The sequence below is a fragment of the Poecile atricapillus genome, chromosome 39 (genome assembly GCF_030490865.1).
Source record: "Poecile atricapillus isolate bPoeAtr1 chromosome 39, bPoeAtr1.hap1, whole genome shotgun sequence".
NCBI lineage: Eukaryota > Metazoa > Chordata > Aves > Passeriformes > Paridae > Poecile > Poecile atricapillus.
Genome location: NC_081287.1, coordinates 1010703 through 1026188, shown reverse-complemented (window position 1 = coordinate 1026188; position 15486 = coordinate 1010703). Strand labels below are relative to the sequence as shown.

Genomic DNA, 15486 nt, shown 5'->3' with positions numbered 1-15486 from the left:
TCTCGCTATGCAAACGCCCCCCGGGACTGGGGGGGCCGGGGGGGCCCCGGGGACCAATAAAGGCTGTACAGCACCGACCCCCGGCTGCCGTTCGGGATGGCGCGGGGGACACCGCGGGGACACCGGGGGGACACCGCGGGGACACCGGGGGGACACCGGGGGATTGGGGGGGGGACACACCGGGGGGTGAGGGGGGGACACTCGTCACCGTGCGCGCCCACCGCCCCGGGGACCCCCCCCTCCCGACCCTCCCGGGGGTGATTTGGGGGGTCACACATCCCTGAGGACCCCCGGGCGGTGATTTGGGGGTGTCACCGCCCCGGGGACCCCCCCCTCCCGACCCTCCCGGGGGTGATTTGGGGGGTCACACATCCCTGAGGACCCCTGGGCGGTGATTTGGGGGTGTCACCGCTCCGGGGACCCCCCCCTCCCGACCCTCCCGGGGGTGATTTGGGGGGTCACACATCCCTGAGGACCCCTGGGCGGTGATTTGGGGGTGTCACCGCTCCGGGGACCCCCCCACACTCGAGTCCGGACACTCGAGGGTTAAGGTCGGTGTGTCCGCCCCCGCCACGCCCCCCCACACCCCCCGTGACGTCACGGCCCTACCGGGTCCGTTCGCCGCCGCTGAACCCGAACGGTCCGGGGGGACCGGGGGGACCGGGGGGACCGGGGGGCACCGGGAGGGACCGGGGGGTCGGGGGTCACCCGGGGAGGGTCGGGGTTTATCCGGGGGGTCCCGGGCGGCTGCGCCGGGGGCGTGTCAGGGGGATTTGGGGGTGTTGGGGATTGGGGCAGCAAGGGGGGGGTCTCTGGTGGTCTCTGGGGGGGAGTCGGGGTTTCCTGGGGGACCTGTGGGTGACAAGCGGGGGTCGCTGATCCTCCCGTGTCCCCCCCCAGCCCCCCATGGCGCTGCGTTTGGCCACCCCCGTGTTGCGCCTGGCCCGGAGCGGGGTCCGGTGGGGGGGCACCGGGCAGCCCCCCGCACAGGGTGAGTGCAAGGGGAGGGGGGGCTCACACTCCTGGACCCCCCCCTCGGGATTGGCAGCACTGAAAGGGGGGGACACGGCGTGTCCCCGGTGCTGACCCCCCCCCCCTCTCCCGGGGGTGGCGCCCCCTCCCCAGCCGCCCCCCCCAGTTTCGACTGGCAGGACCCGCTGGGGCTGGAGGGGCTGCTGAGCGCCGAGGAGCGGCTGCTGAGGGACACGACGCGCAAATACTGCCAGGAACGGCTGCTGCCCCGCGTGCTGCAGGCCAACCGCCACGAGGGTACCCCAAAAACAGCCCCCCGGAACACCCCCTTACAGCCTGAACCCCCCCGGTACAGCCCGAGCCCCCCCGGTACAGCCTGAGCCCCCCAGTACAGCCCGAGCCCCCCCAGTACAGCCCGAGCCCCCCCAGTACAGCCCGAGCCCCCCAGTACAGCCTGAACCCTCCCCAGTACAGCCTGAACCCCCCCAGTACAGCCTGAGCCCCCCCGGTACAGCCTGAGCCCCCCCAGTACAACCTGAGCCCCCGCAGTACAGCCTGAGCCCCCCCGGTACAGCCTGAACCCCCCCGGTACAGCCTGAACCCCCCCAGTACAGCCTGAGCCCCCCCAGTACAGCCTGAGCCCCCCCAGTACAACCTGAGCCCCCCCAGTACAGCCTGAGCCCCCCCGGTACAGCCCGAGCCCCCCGGTACAGCCCAAACCCCCCCGGTACAGCCTAAACCCCCCCGGTACAGCCTGAGCCCCCCAGTACAACCTGAGCCCACCCAGTACAATCTGAACCCCCCCTCGAGAGCCCAAAACGTCCTGAGTGCTTCCAGAAGCAGCTGCTGTAAATCCCCACGAGGGTACCCCAAAAACAGCCCCCCGGAACACCCCCTTACAGCCTGAACCCCCCCAGTACAGCCTGAGCCCCCCCCGGTACAGCTTGAACCCCCCCGGTACAACCTGAGCCCCCCGGTACAGCCCGAGCCCCCCCGGTACAGCCTGAACCCCCTCAGTACAGCCTGAACCCCCCCAGTACAGCCCGAGCCCCCCGGTACAGCCTGAACCCCCCCTCGAGAGCCCAAAACGTCCTGAGTGCTTCCAGAAGCAGCTGCTGCAAATCCCCACGAGGGTACCCCCAAATCGCCCACCCGAAGTCCCCAATGTCGCCTCTGTCCCCCCCAAACCCACCCGACCCCCCCTCATTCCCCCCCGATCTCCCTCGGGATCCCTCCTGTGCCAAAAAATGGAGTTTTGGTCTCCCCAAAACTCCCCAAACTCCCTCCGACACCCCCCAAATCCTCTCCCCCCCGCCCCAGTGTGGGGGCAGGGGTGTGGGGGGACCCCGAAATTCCCCCAGGGGGTCCCCCCGCTGCCCCCCCTCAGCTCGACCCCTCCTCACCCCCCTCCTTTCCCCCCTCCCCAGTCTTTGACCGGGAGATCGTGACTGAACTGGGAGAACTGGGGCTGCTGGGCCCCACCATCCAAGGTGAGGGGGGGCCATGGGGACCCCCGGGGGGGCAATTTGAGGACACAAGGGGGGGCGTGGGGGTGCTCAGGGACCCCCCCTGAGGTTCCTGAGGGCATTATTGGGGGGCTCGGGGGGAGATGGGAGGGGAGGTTGGGGGGTCAGGGGTGGGGTCTGGGGGCTCAGGGGTGGGTGACGTTCTGAGGGATGATGCTGTCCCCAGGGTGGGGCTGTGTGTCTGGGGAGGGTCTTTGGGGGTCCCTGAGTGACCCTGGGGGGGTCTCTGGGGGTCCCTGAGTGACCCTGGGGGTCCCTGGAGGTCCCTGAATGACCCTGAGGGTTTCTGGGGGTCCCTGGGTGTCTCTGAGTGACCCTGGGGGGGTCCCTGAGTGACCCTGGGGGTCCCTGGGCGTCCCAGAGTGACTCTGAGTGACCCTGGGGGGCTCTTTGGGGGTCTCTGGGTGACCCTGAGTGACCCTGGGGGTCCCTGAGGGACCCTGGGGGTCCCTGGAGGTCCGTGAGTGACCCTGAGGGGTCTCTGGGTGTCCCTGAGTGACCCTGGGTGTCTCTGGGGGTCTCTGAGTGACCCTGGGTGTCCCTGGAGGTCTCTGAGTGACCCTGAGGGGTCTCTGGGTGACCCTGGGGGGTCTTTGGGGGTCTCTGGGCATCCCTGAGTGACTCTGAGTGACCCTGGGGGGTCTTTGGGGGTCTCTGGGTGTCCCTGAGTGACCCTGGAGGTCTCTGGGGGTCTCTGGGTGACCCTGGGGGGTCTTTGGGGGTCTCTGGGTGTCTCTGAGTGACCCTGGGGGGTCTTTGGGCGTCTCTGGGTGTCCCCGAGTGACCCTGGGTGTGTCACTCAGGGTACGGCTGTGCGGGCACCACGTCGGTGGGCTACGGTTTGGTGACGCGGGAGCTGGAGCGGGTGGACAGCAGCTACCGCTCGGTGCTCAGCGTCCAGTCCTCCCTCGTCATGTACCCCCTGTGGGCCTACGGGACCCCCGCCCAACGCGAGCGCTTCCTGCCGCGCCTCGGTGAGACCCCCGCCGCGGGGAAGGGGCAGCGGGGGCGGGATTGGGGGTCTGCGGGGCGGAGGGGAGTTTGGGGGGTGTGCGAGGCAGCGCTGGGGGGGTTCGGAGGAGGAGTGGGCTCTGTGGGGGTGTTCCTGAGGGGTGTCCCTGACGCCCCCTCCCCAGCTCGGGGGGAGATCGTGGGGTGCTTCGGGCTGACGGAGCCCAACCACGGGAGCGACCCGGGGCGGATGGAGACGCGGGCACGGCACAACCCCAGCGCCGGCACCTACACCCTGCGCGGCTCCAAGACCTGGTGAGGCTCGAAATTGAGGGGAGGGGGCCACGGGGGAGACCCCCAGAGCTCCCCCTTGACCCTCCCGCCCCAAACCCCGCCCCTCAGGATCACCAATTCGCCCATAGCCGACCTGTGCGTGGTGTGGGCCAAGTGCGAGGAGGACGGGCGGGTCCGGGGTTTCCTGGTGGAGCGCGGGACCCCCGGGCTCAGCACCCCCAAAATCGAGGGCAAGTTCTCCCTGCGAGCCTCGACCACCGGGATGATCCTCCTGGATGATGTGGAGGTGCCCGAGGAGAACCTGCTGCCCAACGCCGAGGGGCTGGCGGTAAGGGGGGGAGCCAGGGGACCCTGGGGAGGGTCCCAGTGGGATGGGGGGGGTCCCAGTGGCACCAGCGGGATGTGGGGGGTCCCAGTGGCACCAGCGGGATGTGGGGGGTCCCAATGACACCCCCTGTCCCCCAGGGTCCCTTCGGCTGCCTCACCCAGGCACGGTACGGCATCGCCTGGGGCGCGCTGGGCGCCGCCGAGGCTTGTCTGGAGACGGCGCGGCAATACGTGCTCGACAGGTAACGAGAGGGGCTGGGGGCGCTTTGGGGGGTCCCCAAACCCCCCAAAACCCTCCCAAACCTCGCTGCCCCCCTCCCCTGGCCCGCAGGAAGCAGTTTGGGGGCCCGCTGGCCCGGAACCAGCTGGTGCAGAAGAAGCTGGCGGACATGGTGACGGAGATCACGCTGGGGCTCCACGCCTGCCTGCGCCTCGGCCGCCTCAAGGACGAGGGCAGGTGGGTGGCACTGTCCCCAGGGGGGGCCCGGGGGGGTCCTGGAGAGGCTCAGCGTGTCCCCATCCGTGTCCCCACAGGCTTGCCCCCGAGATGGTGTCGATGCTGAAGCGGAACTCGTGCGGGAAGGCGCTGGGCATCGCCAGGGACGCGCGGGACATGCTGGGGGGCAACGGGATCTGCGACGAGTTCCACGTGATCCGGCACCTCATGAACCTCGAGGCCGTCAACACCTACGAGGGTACGGCGGGGAGGGGGACGGGGGGTCCCCCGAGGGGTTTGGGGGGGTGTTGGGGTTGGGATTGAGGTGTGGTGATCCCCACAGGCACCCACGACATCCACGCGCTGATCCTGGGCCGCGCCATCACCGGCGTCCAGGCCTTCGCCCCGGCCAAGGGGACGTAGAGGGGACACGGCAGTGGGGACACGGTGGCACCGCTGGCACCGCTGGGGACAGGGTCTGCTCCTCGTGGGAAGGGATGTGAGGAGATGGCGGCGCTGACAGGACTCGGTGTCACCAACCGGACCCGGGTGTCCCCAGAAGGGATCCGGTGTCACTGACGGGACTTTGTGTCACCGGCCAAACCTCACGTCACCAATGGGACTCAGGGTCACCCCAAACCAGTGTCACTGGTGGGACCCGGTGTCACCAACCAAACCTCCTGTCACCAACTCGGTGACACTCAGGGGACGCCACTGGTGCCGGGCCCCGTGTCCGGTGCCATCCCGGTGCCTTCGCCATCCCCGTGGCCAATAAACGGTGGGACACCCCCTCCATGCCAGCCCTGCTCGTCAGCGTTAATTAATCTGCCAGGACCCAGCTCTGCCCTCGGGGGGTCCCACTCGGTGCAGCCCCTCCACATCCAGCTTTTGGAACAGCTTCAGCCTTTTATTTGTTCCAACCATCAACAGCAACAGAAAAGCCCTTTGGGGTCAAAATCCCCCTTTGGCTCGGCACAACCCTGAGGTCCCGTGGGTTCGGGAGGGGGGTCCCGCTCAGGTCTGGGGGTGCTCTCAGGCCTCGGGCTGCAGGCAGAGATCCCGATAAACCTCCTCAACCGTGCGGCAGATATTGCGCAGCTCCGCCTGTATCTCCTCCATGCTCTCCATCACCTCGGTCAGAGCCCGCAGCCGCTCCTGGATCAGCTCGTTGTGGTAGCCGTAGTTGTGGAAGAGCCGCTCTTCCAGCTGCTCCGCCAGCTCCGAGACCTGCCCGAGCGGGGCTGCGGCTCGTCCCGGCGCTGGCACGGCCGCCGTCCCCGGGGCCGGGGGGCAGCTGCGCCCGCCCGCGCTGGCACCGCTCCCGGCCTGGCCCGGCCGCCGCCAGCTGCGCCCCGGTAGCCGCGGCGCCGGTCGCGGTGGCCACCGAGCACCGGGTCAGCGCGGGCCGCAGCTGCCAGGCCGGGCCGCCATCTGCGCGGGGGCCTGGGGAGCCCCCCGGCCGCCCCCCACCCCGCCGGCTGTGGAGACATCGGCGGGAGCGAAGTCCGGCGCGAGGGCAGCGTGGGGACAAGGGGGGGACATCGGGGGGACATCGGGGGCCGCTGGAAGCGGGGCCGGAGGCAGCTGCGGCCACCCCCGAGGGGGCTCGGGGGGCTCCCCCCGGCCGGGCTCCGCAGCTGCCTCCCCTGCGCGGGCTCTGCCTCCCTTCTCCCGTCAAACCGGGCGGAACAACGCGATTCCCCGTGCCCCGGGAGGGAAGGGACGGAACCTCGCAGCCCCCTCCGCTCCTACCTTCAGCAGGAGGGTCTCCCTGAGGCTGTTCAGCAGCATCTGGTCTTCCTTGCGGTTGTCGTTGACGCGGTTGCAGAGGTCCTGCGCCCGCTGCTGCAGCCTCCTCACGCCGGCTTCCAGCGAGGCGAAGAACACGGAGGCGCGGGGACCCAGCCCTGGCTCCGAGTCCGGCCTCGGCAGGAACACGGGAGCTTCCCTCAGGGGTGCGGGGAGGGGAGGGGGACATCCCATGGACCCCACTGCGACAGGGACCCCTCCATCAGCGGCATGGATCGCACAGGGGCTGGGTGAGGGACAGGAACCCCACGGGGATGGGGTGAGGGACATCTCATCCCATCACGGGCATGGCCCGCATGGGGACAGGGATCCCCCCTCCACGGGGTGCGACAGCACTGCCAGCCCCGTTAATTGAGAATTACCCTCTAATTAACGTTCTGGCTCGTGGTGACATGCGTGTCTTCCCTCCCCGCACCACTCGGGCATTCCCCCCGGCTCTTTTTTCTCCATTTTCACCCCAAATCGCGGCGCAGGGTGAAGGAAGGGGGTACCAGTCTGGGTCCTTGCCGGGGGGCTCGTCCGCACCCGCTCCCTCCGGGAAGGGGTTGTCGCCCGCTGCTACCTCCAGCTCGGGACCCCCAGGCTCCTCCCGCGACATTCTTACTCCGGGGAGCTGCAGGGGAAGGACCCCCGAGTTGGGCCCGCTGGGATGGGGCTGCTGCAGCCCCTGCCCCAGGCCGGGCTCCGGGGGTGAGCGGGGGGCGCACGGCCCGACCCAAGAGAGGGTCCCGGCAGTGGGTTGGGGGCACTAAGCCCGGTTCGGGCCGGGGTCCCGAGGTCGTGCCGGGTACCGGGGGTGGGTTGGGGGCACTAAGCCCGGCTCGGGCCGGGTACCGGGGGTGGGTTGGGGGCACTAAGCCTGGCTCGGGCCGGGTACCGGGGGTGGGTTGGGGGCACTAAGCCCGGTTCGGGCCGGGTGCCGGGGGTGGGTTGGGGGCACTAAGCCCGGGTCGTGCCGGGTACCGGGGGTGGGTTGGGGGCACTAAGCCCGGCTCGGGCCGGGTACCGGGGGTGGGCTGGGGTCGCGGGGCCGCGATCGCGGGGGCCATACCCGGGACACCTCAGCCTCCCCTCACGGGAGCCTGCTGGGCGGGCACCTCCACCGCCCAATCAGCGCCCGCCATTCACACATCGGCGCTGCTGATTGGAGCATTGCGGGAGATCGACATCTCCGCGGGCCAATCGCCGGCCAGCAAAGGGCAGTGGCGGGAAAGGCGGGAAGGCCCGGGCGGGGGTCCCGGGCGGGGGTCCCGGGGGTCCCGAGGGTCCCGGGGGTCTCCAGCGCCGTGAGAAGGCATGAGGTAACAATAAACTCCACCCCACACCTGTCCCATTCCCCAGCACACACACAAACACAGAGCACAGCGCTTTATTTGGGATGGGGACCCCCGGGGATGAGACCCCTCCCCAAAATGAGGGGACCCCCGGGGAGGAGGAGGAGGAGGAGGAAGAGGAGGGGTGGGGGTCACACGTCCAGGCGGCACATGGGGCTGTCGTAGACCATCTGCAGGTTGACTCGGTGCCCCATGAGCTCCCGGATGTTGTTGATGCCGTATTTGATCATGGTGGGTCTGCGGGAGATGGGATGAGGAGGGAGGGGGGGGGTCCCCACAGTGGGGGTCACCCCCTCTCTATCCCCCCCCCCCCAAAAAACGACCCCCACTCACCGCTCCAGCGAGAGCCCCCAGGCGATGACGGAGATGTTCTCGGGGAGCCCCATGGGCAGCAGCAGCTCGGGGCGGAAGACCCCCGAGTTCCCCACCTCCACCCATTTCTTCAGCCCTGGGGAGGGGGGCGAGGTGAAGGAGGATGAGACCCCCACCCATAAGAGAAGCACCCCCAAGACCCCCAGGACCCCCCCTCACCCTCGTGGTAGCTGAACACCTCCATGCTGGGCTCCGTGTAGGGGTTGTAGGCGGGTTTGAATCGCAGCTGAGAGATCCCTGGGGGGCACAAAGAGGGAGGGGGTCAGGAGGGGCAGGAGGTGAAAAGGGTCTGGGGTCTCCCAGTGCCCTCCCCGTGTACCCAGCTTGGTGAAGAACTGCCTGAGGATGCCCATGAGGTGGCCCAGGGTGAGCCCCCGGTCGGCCACGACGCCCTCCACCTGGTGGAACTCGGCCAGGTGCGTGGCGTCCAGGCTCTCGTTGCGGAACACGCGGTCGATGGAGAAATATTTCACCGGGGTGAACTTCTCCTGGCGTGGGGAGGGGGGGAAAACACGCGCTGAGACCCCTCCCCAGAGCTGTTCTGACCCCCCCCTCAAATTGCTCAAGGTTTCCTGAGCCTCGCCCCGAACAACGCTGAGCGTCCTGAACTCAGCTGTGAGCACCCCAAATCCCAAACTCACTGATCCCCCCAAAAAATCCCTGTTCCTCCTCATGGCTATAATCCCTCCCAAAGCCCCCAGACCCCCCAAAAACCCTCAGACCCCTCCCAAAGCCCCCAGACCCCTCAAAAACCCCCAGACCCCTCCCAAACCCCCCAGACCCTTCCCAAAGCCCCCAGACCCTCCCAAAACCCCCAGACCCTTCCCAAAGCCTCCAGACCCCCCCAAAAGCCCCCAGACCCCTCCCAAAGCCCCCAGACCCTTCCCAAAGCCCCCAGACCCCCCAAAAGCCCCCAGACTCTCCCAAAGCCTCCAGACCCCCCCAAAAGCCCCCAGACCCCCCCAAAAGCCCCCAGACCCTCCCAAAGCCCCTCAGACCCTCCTAAAGCCCCCAGACCCTCCCAAAAGCCCCCAGACCCCTCCCAAAGCCCCCAAAACCCCCCGAAAATCCCCCAGACCCCTCCCAAATCCCTCAGACCCTCCCAAAGCCCCCAGACCCCTCCAAAGCCCCCAAAACCCCCCCAAAATCCCCCAGACCTCTCCCAAATCCCTCAGACCCTCCCAAATCCCTCAGACCCTCCCAAATCCCTCAGACCCTCCCAAAGCCCCCAGACCCTTCCCAAAGCCCCCAGACCCTCTCAAAGCCCCTCAGACCCCTCCAAAGCCCCTCAGACCCCCCCAAAAGCCCCCAGACCCCTCCCAAATCCCTCAGACCCTCCCAAAGCCCTGAGACCCTCCCAAAGCCCCCAGACCCTTCCCAAAGCCCCCAGACCCCTCCAAAACCCCCAGACCCTCCCAAAACCCCCAGACCCCTCCAAAGCCCCCAAAACCCCCCCAAAAGGCCCCAGACCCCTCCCAAAGCCCCCAGACCCCTCCAAAACCCCCAGACCCTCCCAAAACCCCCAGACCCCTCCAAAGCCCCCAAAACCCCCCCAAAAGCCCCCAGACCCCTCCCAAAGCCCCCAGACCCCTCCAAAACCCCCAGACCCTCCCAAAAGCCCCCAGACCCCCCCAGAAGCCCCCAGACCTGCCGTGCCAGCTGGAACAGGGCGCGGGCGCTGGCTGCCGTGGTGTGGGTCCTCAGCAGGTTCTTCCGCGCCTCCTCCACCTTCCACTCGTACCTGTACCTGGTGGGGGGGACCCAAAGGGGGTTCAGGGGGGTGGGGGACACTCGCAGGACCCCCCTGAACCGCCCCCCGGGGTCGGGGTCTCACCCCTGTGAGCCGTAGCCTCCCTGCGAGTGCACCTTCTTCACCCTGCTGAAGTAGCCAGGGGGCAACTGGGGGGCTTCAGCGGGGTCTGGGGGGGGAAGAAAGGTGAGGGGAGGGGTCTGGGGGGTTTTGAGGGGGTCCAGAGGGGTCCTGAGGTGAAGGGGAGGGGTCTGGGGGGTTTTGAGGGGCGTTTGTGGGGGTCCAGAGGGGTCCCGAGGTGAGGGGGAGGGGTCTGGGGGGTTTTGAGGGGGTTCAGAGGGGTCCTGAAGTGAAGGGGAGGGGTCTGGGGGGTTTTGAGGGGCGTTTGTGGGGGTCCAGAGGGGTTTGGGGGGCTGGTGGTGGGTCAGAGGGATTTTGGGGATCAAAGTGGGGCAGGAACCAGGGGGCTCAGGGGGGTTTGGGGGTGTCCAGAGGGGTCAGGGGGATTTGGGGTGGGCACCAGAGGGGTCAGAGGGATTTGGGGGGGGTCCAGAGGGGTCAGGAGGGTTTGGGGTGGGCACCAGCGGTGTCAGAGGCATTTGGGGGTGTCCAGAGGGGTCAGAGGGATTTGGGGGTGTCCAGAGGGGTCAGGGGGATTTGGGGGGGGTCCAGAGGGGTCAGAGGGATTTGGGGGGGTCCAGAGGGGTCAGGGGGATTTGGGGGGGTCCAGAGGGGTCAGGAGGATTTGGGGTGGGCACCAGGGGGGTCAGAGGGGGTCCAAAGGGGTCAGAGGGATTTGGGGGGGTCCAGAGGAGTCAGGGGGATTTGGGGGGGTCCAGAGGAGTCAGGGGGATTTGGGGGGGGTCCAGAGGGGTCAGAAGAATTTGGGGGGGGTCCAGAGGGGTCAGGAGGATTTGAGGTGGACACCAGGTGGGTCAGGGGGATTTGGGGTGGGCACCAGGGGGGTCAGGAGGATTTGAGGTGGGCACCAGGGGGGTCAGAGGGATTTGGGGGTGTCCAGAGGGGTCAGAGGGATTTGGGGGGGGTCCAAAGGGGTCAGGGGGATTTGGGGGGGGTCCAGAGGGGTCAGGAGAATTTGGGGGGGTCCAGAGGGGTCAGAGGGATTTGGGGGTGTCCAGAGGGGTCCCGAGGCGCTGGGCAGGGGGTCACCAGCTGCCCACCCAGCAGGAAGAAGGTGTCGTGCTGGTCCCGCGCCGGGTGCTGCTGGGGCTGGAAGAGCGCGTCGAAGTTCCAGAAGGAGCTCTCCACGAAGTTATCCGTGCGCATCTCCGTGAACCTGGGGGGTCCGGGACCACCTCAGAACGGTGGGGAAACCCCTCTCCCCACCTCAGAGACCCCTGAGACCCCCACTCACCCCATCTCCAGGAAGATCTGCCGCAGCTCCGAGCGCACCTTCAGCAGCGGGTGCAGGTGGCCGCAGGCCGGGGGCAACCCCAGCGAGGAGAAATTGTAGGGCTTGAAGGGCAGGAGGCGCCAGGAGCCGCTGCAGGAGGGGTCAGGGGTCACAGAGGGGTCACAGAGGGGTCAGGGGGTCACAGAGGGGTCACAGAGGGGTCAGGGGGTCACAGAGGGGTCAGAGGGTCACAGAGGGGTCACAGCAGGGGTCAGGGGGTCACAGAGGGGTCACAGCAGGGGTCAGGGGTCACAGAGGGGTCAGGGGTCACAGAGGGGTCAGGGGGTCACAGAGGGGTCAGGGGGTCACAGCAGGGGTCAAGGGTCACAGAGGGGTCACAGCAGGGGTCACAGGGTCACAGCAGGGGTCAGGGGGTCACAGAGGGGTCACAGCAGGGGTCAGGGGGTCTCAGGAGGGGTCAGGGGTCACAGAGGGGTCAGGGGGTCACAGCAGGGTCAGGGGGTCACAGCAGGGGTCAGGGGGTCACAGAGGGGTCACAGAGGGGTCAGGGGGTCACGGGGTCACAGAGGGGTCACAGAGGGGTCACAGAGGGGTCACAGAGGGGTCGGGGGGTCACAGCAGGGGTCAGGGGGTCTCAGCAGGGGTCACAGCAGGGGTCACAGCAGCGGTCAGGGGGTCACAGAGGGGTCAGGGGGTCACAGAGGGGTCAGGGGTCACAGCAGGGGTCACAGCAGGGGTCAGGGGTCACAGCAGGGGTCACAGCAGGGGTCAGGGGTCACAGCAGGGGTCGGGGGTCACAGCAGGGTCACAGCAGGGGTCAGGGGGTCACAGCAGGGGTCAGGGGGTCACAGGAGGGGTCAGGGGGTCACAGGAGGGGTCAGGGGGTCTCAGCAGGGGTCAGGGGGTCACAGAGGGGTCAGGGGTCACAGCAGGGGTCAGGGGGTATCAGCAGGGGTCACAGCAGGGGTCAGGGGGTCACAGCAGGGTCACAGAGGGGTCAGGGGTCACAGATGGGTCAGGGGGTCACAGCAGGGGTCAGGGGGTCACAGAGGGGTCAGGGGGTCTCAGCAGGGGTCACAGCAGGGGTCAGAGGTCACAGCAGGGGTCAGGGGTCACCCACGTGGCGATCATCTCCGGGGTCAGCTCCGTCTCCGGCCGCGCCACGGCCGTGCTGAAGGCGCTGCCTTTGCGGATCCAGAAGGATTTCAGGACCCTGGGAGGGCATTGGGAACGATTCAGAATCCCTAATTCCTCGTTGGTCGCTCTAATTAGCGTTAATTACATTAATTAACTCGGTATTTCCTTTACTTAACATTTCACCCACACGGGTTTTGCACAGAGCCGTTAACTGGACCCTTAAAGTTTGATTTTGTTGAGATTAATCTCAATAAACTTCAACAAACGAAAGAAAAAAGGGTTTGAACATGGCTCAGGTGGGGTTTTGAGTTTATGGCCCTTTGAGAACAGGAGTTGGATGTTCCCAATTTGACAAAAAAATAACAAAAAAGAGTAAAGAATAAAGATAAACCCAAATGAAAACTGAGAAATCCACAGGCAATAAAAAAAACGTTAATCAATGAATAGGATTGAGCAATTTAGAAGTGATAAAATATTAATTTATTATTTTTTAATATTATTATTTTAAAATAATATTAAATACAATATATTAATTATATTATATTAAGTTATATATTGCTATATATTATGTTATTATTAAATTATATATTTTATATTATATATTATAACATATAAATATATTATATTAAATATAATAAGTAATATTATTTAATACCATTATTTTATTAACCTTCTTTTCTCACTCACACTTCCAGGAGCAGCTTCCTCCTCTTGAGCTCGGCGCGCTCGCGCTCGGGCAGGGCCTGGGCTCTCCCCGCCCTCACCTGGCCCAGGTGCTCCTGCACCGTGTCCTGCACCGAGGGCACCTGGGGGGGCCCAGCCGGGACCCTGGGGACCCCCCCACAGCCGGGGAGCCCCCTCCCCAAATTCTCCCCACCCTCGGGACCCCCCCACAGCCAGGGAGCCCCCTCCCCAAATTCTCCCTGGTTCCCGGGGACCCCCCCACAGCCAGGGAGCCCCCTCCCCAAATGCTCCCCGGTTCATGGGGACCCCCGGGACCCCCGTGAATCCCCCCCGGGACATTCCCGGTTCCCCTGGGACCCCCGTCCATCCCTTCCCGGGACATTCCCGCATTCCAGGGACCCTCGGGACCCCCCCACAGCCAGGGAGCCCCTCCCCAAACGCTCCCCGGTTCCTGGGGACCCCCGTGAATCCCCCCAGGACATTCCCGGTTCCCGGTGACCCCCGTCCATCCCTTCCCACGACAGTCTCGGTTCCCCGGGACCCCCGTCCATCTGTTCCCGGGACATTCCCGGTTCCCAGGGACCCCCATCCCTCCCCCCTGGGACAGTCCCGGTTCCCAGGAACCCCCGGGACCCCCGTGAATCCCCCCCGGGACATTCCCGGTTCCTGGGGACCCCCATCCCTCCCCCCCGGGACATTCCCGGTTCCTGGGGACCCCCGTCCATCCGTTCCCGGGGCGTTCCTGGTTCCCAGGGACCCCCGTGAATCCTTCCCGGGATATTCCCGGTTCTCCCGAGACCCACATCCATCCCTTCCCACGAGTCTCGGTTCCCCGGGACCCCCGGGCATCTCGCCCGGGACATTCCCGGTTCCCAGGGACCCCCGTCCCTCCCTCCCGGGACATTCCTGCATCCCAAGGACCCCCGTGAATCCTTCCCAGGATATTCCCGGTTCCCAGTGACCCCCGTCCCCACCTCCCGGGCCACTCCCAGTGACCCCCGTCCCTCCCTTCCCGGGCCATTCCCGGTTCCCGGTTCCCCCCCTCCCTCCCTCCCTCCCGGTTCCCGGCTCCCCCCGTTCATTCCCCCCCGGGATATTCCCGGTTCCCGGTGCCCCCCCTCCCGGGCCATTCCCGGTTCCCGTCCCCCCCTCCCGGGCCACTCACGGTTCCCGGTTCCCCCCGTCCCCCCCTCCCGGGCCACTCCCGGTTCCCCCCGTCCCCCCCTCCCGGGCCACTCACGGCTCGCAGCACCCGGGGCCCGCCGGGCGCTCCCTTCTCCAGCCGCACCCACTTGTTGGCCATGGCCTTGCTGAAGCCCAAGGATCCCCCGGGCAGCTTCTGCGGGGGCACAGCGGCCGTGAGGGCCGCGGTTCCCGCCGCCGGTGCCGCCGCTCCGGTGCCCCCGGTACCCACCACGGCCTCGCCCTGGGGCAGCCCCTCCTCGGGAAGGCTCCGGAACAGCCGAACCTCGGGGCTGCCGTCCCGCAGCACCTCCTGGCCCTCGGGGCTCAGCTCCCATCGCGTCGCCGTCCGCGCCTCCGCCTCGATCACCTGCACCGGCACCGGCACCGGCATCAGCCCCGGCAGCGGCGCCCGGGGGCTCCCCCGCGCCCCGCCGCCCGCACCTCGCCCAGCGCCTGGAGGCTCTTCACGGCCCCCACGAGGGTCTGGTGGTCCACGCCGAGCTCGGCGGCGGCCTGGACGCTGCAGAGCCCCCCGGAGCCGCCGTCCTGCTCCAGCCGCTCCAGGAGCCGCTCCGCCACGCTGGGCGCCATGGCCGGAAGTGATGCCGGGCCCGCCGGAAGTGATCCCGGCCCGGCCGGAAGTGCCGCCGCCTCACCGGGAAGGAAGTGGGGGGGGGGTGTGGCGCGTCCGCCATCTTGGGTGTGGCGCGGGCCCCGTGCTGAGCGTGGTGGGCGCCATGTTGAGTGCGGCGCGGCGGCACAGGCGGCCGCGAGCGGCGCCGTGACGTCACGAAACGGCGCGATGACGTCATGAAGCGCGAAGCTGCCCCACAGAGGGCTGATACTGCCCAGGCCTTCATTAGAGCAGCCCCCGGCCTGAGTTCGCTTCCCTTGTCTCCACACCTGCTGTGACACCGCTTAATCAAAGACATCGCCACCGCGTCACGGCGCTACGTGACGGCAAAGGAGAGCAGGAGACTCCCCCCGGGCCGCGTGTGCGTTGCTCCCTCCCCAGATTCCCAATTTCGCCTTAAATTTCCTCACCCCCCCCCCCCTCCACTGCCGGGCCTGTCCCTTTAAGAGCGCGCGCCCCACGTGACCCCGGGCGCGAGGCGGGGGGCGGGGGGGGCGTCTCCCTCCGAACGCGTGGTCGCTCCTCATTGGCCGCCGCGCTCAGCCAATGGGAAGCGGCCATCTGGGACGCCAACGTTCGGGGGCGCCGTCGCCGCCGGCCGGCGGGCGGGCGGCCAATGGGAGAGGGCCGCGCGCGGGCTCTGGCCAATGGCAGGGCGGCGGAGGCGGGGCGAGGGGCGGCGGGAGGATAAAAGGCGGCG

At 67.5% G+C, this 15486-nt stretch overlaps 2 protein-coding genes across 3 annotated transcripts; one reads left to right on the top strand and one right to left on the bottom strand.

Moving 5' to 3' along the window:
- The first annotated feature begins 577 nt into the window (after positions 1–577).
- On the top strand, positions 578–5308 carry GCDH (glutaryl-CoA dehydrogenase). 2 transcript variants are annotated; one of them, XM_058861825.1, is made up of 11 exons: positions 578–640; positions 901–991; positions 1126–1269; positions 2400–2462; positions 3302–3472; positions 3635–3764; positions 3852–4071; positions 4209–4312; positions 4402–4527; positions 4605–4765; positions 4850–5308. In XM_058861825.1, the coding sequence occupies exons 2-11, from the start codon at positions 907–909 to the stop codon at positions 4927–4929; spliced, it is 1284 nt and encodes a 427-aa protein (XP_058717808.1). In that variant the 5' UTR covers positions 578–640; positions 901–906; the 3' UTR covers positions 4930–5308. The 2 variants fall into 2 exon arrangements, with proteins under 2 accessions (XP_058717808.1, XP_058717809.1); XM_058861826.1 differs by having other exon boundaries at positions 595–612.
- Positions 5309–7668: 2360 nt separating this feature from the next.
- FARSA (phenylalanyl-tRNA synthetase subunit alpha) lies at positions 7669–15200 on the bottom strand. Its single transcript, XM_058861812.1, has 13 exons — positions 14594–15200; positions 14382–14519; positions 14208–14306; positions 12971–13089; positions 12267–12359; positions 11147–11275; positions 10953–11068; positions 9856–9940; positions 9669–9768; positions 8341–8509; positions 8181–8258; positions 7983–8097; positions 7669–7886 (listed from the first exon to the last, which is right to left on the bottom strand). The coding sequence occupies exons 1-13, from the start codon at positions 14741–14743 to the stop codon at positions 7781–7783; spliced, it is 1497 nt and encodes a 498-aa protein (XP_058717795.1). The 5' UTR covers positions 14744–15200; the 3' UTR covers positions 7669–7780.
- Between the last annotated feature and the right edge of the window lie 286 nt (positions 15201–15486).